At 36.5% G+C, this 6,902-nt stretch overlaps 1 protein-coding gene across 1 annotated transcript; it reads right to left on the bottom strand.

Moving 5' to 3' along the window:
* Window positions 1-1,263: 1,263 nt before the first annotated feature.
* LOC101901261 (serine protease 7) lies at window positions 1,264-6,666 on the bottom strand. Its single transcript, XM_005185306.4, has 5 exons — window positions 6,497-6,666; window positions 5,903-6,418; window positions 2,231-2,339; window positions 1,823-2,115; window positions 1,264-1,757 (listed from the first exon to the last, which is right to left on the bottom strand). Exons 1-5 carry the CDS (start codon window positions 6,579-6,581, stop codon window positions 1,477-1,479), a joined length of 1,284 nt encoding a protein of 427 aa, XP_005185363.1. The 5' UTR covers window positions 6,582-6,666; the 3' UTR covers window positions 1,264-1,476.
* Between the last annotated feature and the right edge of the window lie 236 nt (window positions 6,667-6,902).

Here is a 6,902-nt window from a genome sequence, read left to right as displayed (position 1 = left end):
ATATGGGGGCTATACGATATCATGGCCGATATAGCCCATCTTCTAACTTGACCTACCTGCAGACAAAAGACAGATCTGTGCAAAGTTTGATCTTCCTACCGTAATACGTTTTGACTGTAGCGTGATTACAGCAGACGGACGAACAGTACTAAATCGTCATAGAATTTTACTTTGCTGGATCTAAAATTATTATTTCGATGAGTTACAAACGGAATGACGAACTAAATATACCCTCCATACTATGTATATAACGAAGCTGAGTTCCACCGAATAAAACGCACATCCCAAAATTCATTCCATTTGAGCTGATATTTGTCATTTGGTGCACAATTGACCTGAAATCGATTGAAGATATATATGGAAGCAATACCCGAATCTTAGACGATCTCCATAAATCTTGGCAAAGGTATTTCCGAGATATCTGGTACTAAATATCATTGTTGTCGAATGCATATTACAAATCTGAGGAACTTAAAGACCAACATATATATGCGAACCATATATGCCAAAATTCAGGTTATTTGAACTGATGGCCATTTGGTGCATAATTAAACCGAAATCGTTTGAAGAAACATATGGGAGCTATATCCAAATCTGTGCCGATCTTGATACAATTTAGCAGATGTATTTCTGGTCTGTATCTAATATCCGGTACCAAATAGCATTGATGTGGAGTGCATATTACGACTGTGAGGGACTTAAACACCAAATCCGACGAAACATATATATGGGAGCTAAAGCTTATATCTAAACCGATTTTCACCAAATTTGATATATTTACTTCTAGACTGAATTCGGTCGGATGCATTCCAGGTTATTTGGACTGATATTGGCCATTTGGTGCACAATTAAACCGAATTTGGTTGAAGATACATATTTGAACTATATCTAAATCTGAAGCGATCTTCATACAATTTGGCAGATGTATTTCTGGGCTCTATCTGGTATCTGGTACCAATTATCTCAATCGGATAATAAATGCGACCTGCAATTTGTTCACAAAAATACATGGACAGACTTTAATAAATCGACTCAGAAAGTGTTTCTATGAAAATCCTCAAAAATAACTCTGGGTTTATCTCGTTTCCTTTTCAATGTTACAAACAAATGCACAAAGACATAATATGCTTACCACTATGCGGTGTAGGGTATACATATTCTTATATAAGAGCCTGATCACAGGCTGTGTCATGCCGTCGAGTAGTAGTTCTCCAGCTACTACTCGTCTGGAAATTTGTGAACCTAAAGAAAGAATAATACATATTTCTTTAAACAAATGGTCACGTCATATGGTATATTTTTATGACAATAATGATAAACTGACACGATTAGTACATTTAAATAAATTTTAATTCTACACCGAAAACTAAAGTACAATATCAGAAGTGCATGTGTACTCTACTCTCCCTACTACATTTATGTTAAAAACCTTATACATCTAACGTCGTGAAAAGTGAAATAAATCATTGTTTCACCCTATGTATCACTCATGTTCTCAACAATCCAGGATATATAACTTCTTATTCTAGTATAAATCGCAGGCTTATCGCCACCACATTTACGACCATACGAAACAATGCCCTCTATGACCCAGGCACCAATGGAACGTCGAGCCAATGAACCACCAGAATCACCAATACAACTATCCTTGCCGGTAACACCTCCAGCACACATTTGTGTCGGCAACACATGAATTGGACAAACACTATTCTCCACATAGGGCACATCGACAATACGTTTTTCCACTGTAAAGTCCTCTGTAAATGGTAGATGCAAGTTAAATTGGTATTCATTAAAAATTCTGCCGTCTTATTCTGCTCACCTATACCATTGTCACCCCAACCGGCAACAGTCAGTGTGGAACCATTAATTGGCGGATGCAATGAATTTATAACACTTGGTAAACATATTGGAGCAACCGAAAAAGAAAATGTTATTTCATTATCAGTTTTCAGCAGAGCTATATCGTTGATCAGTCTTCCTTTTTTGGTCTCATGGAATTCCTTGTGTACGATTTTCTCAATGATATGGAAGATTTTAAATTTATCAATGCATCCTAAATCATCACAATCATTCTCTGTGGCAGTGTTATGATCACCAACTCGTATGGATACTCTAGAAAGAGAAATACGTTGACATAAGTAAGGGAACAAAAGGGAAACTTTTTGAATTTGCGGCACCAAATGTAGAATGCATTTCATTTGTATAATTTAATCCAATATATACTTACAATTGCCCCAATAGTTCTTCGATGGGACCCTGTACACAATGTGCAGCTGTGACCACATATCTGCTATTTATTATATTCCCAGAACAGCCTATTTGCAAATCTCCTTCCTCTGAAATTGACGAATATTTTAATCAATTCTATTATTTTTTATAAAAACATGTCGCCTGAAATAAATAGTTATTTCGAGGTGACTGATATTTGACAAATTAGTAGAAACACTCCATCATTGAAAGATACACACTTTTAAAAATATATATTTAAGTGGCGACCTATAGCATTCTGTTGTGATTTCTGTTGTATTGATGATATTGCGAATACCAACCACTAACTTCACGTCTAAAAATGTGAAGCGGATATTATTCTTCTATTATCTTTGTGGCAACACTGGTTTAATCAGACCGCGTACGTTAAATATTTATACCCTACACCACAAGGTGGTCAGGGTATCATGTCTTTGTGCATTTGTTTGTAACAGGCAAAAGGAAACGAGATAGACCCATAGTTCCTTTTGATGATCTGCATAGAATCACTTTCTGAGTTGATTTATACATGTCAGTCCGTCTGTCCGTCCGTCCGTCTGTCCATGTATTCTTGTGAACAAAATGCAGGTCGCATTTATTTTCCGATTGAGATGAAATTTTGCAAACAACATTTGTTTGGCCCAAGGACGAACACTATTGAAATTGGAGATAATCGGTAAAAATTTTGATTTTGCCTTTTATTGTGCACCAAACGTGTAATATCAGCCCGAATAGTATGAAATTTTGCACATACAACCAAATTAGGCCTGAAAATAAGTGTGCCAAATTTTATCGAAATCGGTTCATATATAGCTATAGCTCCCATATATATTGTTCATCCGATTTGTTATTTTTGTCCTCCGCAGCCGTAATATGCACTCTGTAACAACAATATTTGGGAAATACCTTTGCTAAATTTTATCGAGATCGGTTCAGATTTGGATATAGCTCCCATATTTAACTTCGTCCGATTTACCATTTATTGTGCACCAAACGTCTAATATTTGTCCAAATGGGATGGAATTTGGCACATACGACCGAATTTAGTCTAGAAGGTAGTATACCAAATTTGGTGAAGATCGGTTCAGATATAGTTATAGCTCCCATATATATTGTTCATCCGATTTATTGTATTTGTTACCCACAGCCGTTATATGCACTCCGAAATATCTTTGCCAAATTTTATCGAGATCGGTTCAGATTTGGATTTAGCTCCCATATATATCTTTATCTGATTTAGAATTAATTTTGCACCAAATGGGCAATACAAGTCCGAATTTAAAAGATACAAATGCTTCGGCGTATTTAGTCCTTTAAATTTTAAATTATAATTATAATCATAGGGTGTATGATTGAATTCTCCCATAAAATCTTTTACTTGTTATGTGGAGCTCAACTAAATTAGCAAAGTGGTGTAGGGTATCATAAAATCGGCCCCGCCCGACTTTAGGATTTTCTTTACTGGGTTTTCACTGTCAAAAATCTTTAGTTTGGTCTATAATTTAACCATGAATCTTCTTACAAACTAAATGGAAGATCTTGACTTGCATGAAATGTAATTTCAACAAGAAGGCGCCACATTTAACGTCTTCAGACTTTTTTAGGATATATTCAAGATCATGTCTATATAGACCCGCTATAGAGCCCGCTTCAATTGACGTATTAGATAGCAACATTGATGAATTCAATAGGGGCTATTGAATTCTAGTAAAATATAGTTTTTCAAATAAATGCGGGGAAATTATGAAGGCAGAGCTAAAAAAGTAAAACAGCTTTAATTTCGGCCGGGCCGATCTTTGAATACCCTTCATCATTTTGGAACGATTTTGGCAATTTTCAGAAAAAAATAAAATCCGTTAAAAATTATGTTAAAAACTTGAAAATACCGAATGTAGCCGTTAAATTAGTGTCTATACGACGACGTGGGCCTGCATAGGCAACTTTAGTCATAAACCATTACAATATTCAAATGCGAAACTTGAATAAAATTTTTTGGTGGATTGATTTTGATTTTAACTGCAATAATCAAAATTCAGAATATAGGGAGGTACCGTTATATGGGGGCTATACGAAGACGTGGACCTGCAAAGACAATTTTCTGTCATAGCCTGTAGTACCCATTACGAACTTTAAATACCAAATTTGAAACAATTCCGGTGAATAATGTCGCTAAAATCATCAAAATACCGAAAAAAGGGAGGTGCCATTATATGGGGCTATACCACAACGTGGACCTACATCACCCATTTTCAACACCGAAAGTCCTGCAGTCATAATACACATTTAAGTAAAATTTTATCAACCTAGAGTGATTTCCACAGACTGATAGACGGACAGACGAACGGACGGACGGTCATCGCTAAATCGACAGAGAATTTTATGCTGATCAACAATATATATACTTTGTGGGGTCTAAATGTGTATTTCGAGGTTTTACAAACGGAATGACAAACTTAATATACCCTCCATACTACGGTGGAGTGTATAAAAAGAATACACGTCACAAAGTAACCTAAATATATGGGTCAGGTTCCCCCTCTTCCACATTTTTGGAAATTTTGGGATTAAGATTCTTTGAAATCCGGGCATTTTACGTATATAGTGTCTTCGGCAATATTTCAGATAAAATACGAGCGAGTCCACAAATGGGTATTTTTCGTCCTCTTTTTAAAATACGGATTAAATTCCCTTTAAATGGGATCATAGCAGGTCAAAATATTCCACAAAATTATTTTTCATAAAATTTCATTATTTTATGTAGAGCTCTGAAATTTGATCCTCTGTAAGGATGCTGGCATTAAAAATTGGCTTTGCCGCTCCACGTTTAGAAATACACCCCATATTACTTTACCTCCCAATTTTCGGTATATTGAAGGTTCTTGCCACCATTTTTTATGCAATTATACGGTTCTCGCTATCACTAGGTAATATTTTTCTTTGCAAACACGTTTCCATATAGATTCAGTATTTCCTATAGCCCCTGCATTAATGTATCTTCTAATTGTCTGTATAGCCGCTAATTCCAACCACATTTGATACAGATCCACTATATGACATAGCTCCAACGTAAGGATACTTTTTCTTATTTTCCCGCCAAACTGTTTTAAAATTGTACTGACAAGAAAGATTGCTCATTGAAGAAACCTAATTATGGTTATTCGAAAATTCCTAATCACATTTTTCAATTCAATGAACTGGAATTCAATACTTTTACTCGAATAGACATATCAAGGAGTACCAAATTTAAGGGAATTTAAGATAACCACCTTGATCAGTGTAAAATTCTAAGACGATGTGTCCGTCTCTCTGTTGTAATCACGCTACAGTCAAAACGAATTAAGATAGGAAGCTGTCTTTTGTCTGCAGTCAGGTCAAGTTCGAAGATGGGCTATATCGGTCCACGATATGGTATAGCCCCCATATAACGGCACCCACCGATAGTCGGTATTTTGATGATTTTAGCCACATTTTCAATGAAATTTTCTAAAAATCCACACAAGGAGTTCCTTGTGAGTACCTTATCCCCTGGAAAAGAATTATGAATATAGGCCCACGATATCGAATATCCCCCATATAACGGTACCTCCCGGCCGAACTTGTAGCTTTTTTACTTGTTTATTTTTGCAAGTTTATACAAATTTCTTTAACTCACCATTTCTGTATTCCAAATTGACCAGCCATGGAAATTCACCCAATTGAGCTTCGACGCCGCCATGAATTTTGTCACCCACCAGCATTGGACCACACACTGGAGGCCGTGGAAATAGTTTAACTTTCTTTTCATGCTGCAACCACTCATTGGCCCATCTATTGCTGATTACCGGAGGTGCAATTTTTGGAATATTAAAATTACCGTTTTCATCAGGAAATAAAATACCACGACTCGAAGTTGTTGATGTTGAGGCCGTGGAACGGTCTGCTACATGTATAGATGTTTCATTTAACGTAGATGATGATGATGATGCTGAAGGCATGAAACGTCCTGCATTATCGTCATCGGGAAATATAATCCTCTTGCCAAAAACACAGCAAACATATGGTGGAGGTCCATAACCATTGGTACATTCCGTTTTGCTGGCATTACGATCGCATTCACTGTGATTGAGGCATTTCGTCAGTGACGTACATCTACCCAAGCGGCCATTTGAATTTTGGCATACATTTGAGACTACACACATGCAAACACATGCAGTGGGAAGAAAATGATTTCATTCAGATTACAGTCAAGCAACCGGGGAATACCCACCTCCATTTATGGCCACCTTACACCAAGCGATTCCAAAGCAAGCAAACAGCGATAATGTCGTCAAGTAAAATCCCCGTTTTTGCATGTCCGATGTGCGCGTACTAAACTGTTTCAGCGATACGACTTAATTTCCACCATTGATTGCGGCATACTGATATGTGAATTATTTTTGCGGCTTTATGATACCAACGCAGTCAGTCAGCTTAAGATACAGCTCAGCTGAGCGGCTTACAATGAAGCCTCATTCTATAGCAATGTTTTGTTGTTTGTTTTCACTTTTACTGAGAACATGAAAACAATTTTTTTTCTTCCTTTTGTTTTGTTTTCATTTTCTCATTTGTGTATATAAATGAATGAATGGATGGGATGCCAATCGTCATAATTGCACTTAGCGCTGGATCTTGTT

The sequence above is a fragment of the Musca domestica genome, unplaced genomic scaffold, assembly GCF_030504385.1.
Source record: "Musca domestica strain aabys unplaced genomic scaffold, Musca_domestica.polishedcontigs.V.1.1 1, whole genome shotgun sequence".
Taxonomy (NCBI): Eukaryota; Metazoa; Arthropoda; class Insecta; order Diptera; family Muscidae; genus Musca; species Musca domestica.
This window is presented reverse-complemented; position numbering and strand designations above follow the sequence as displayed.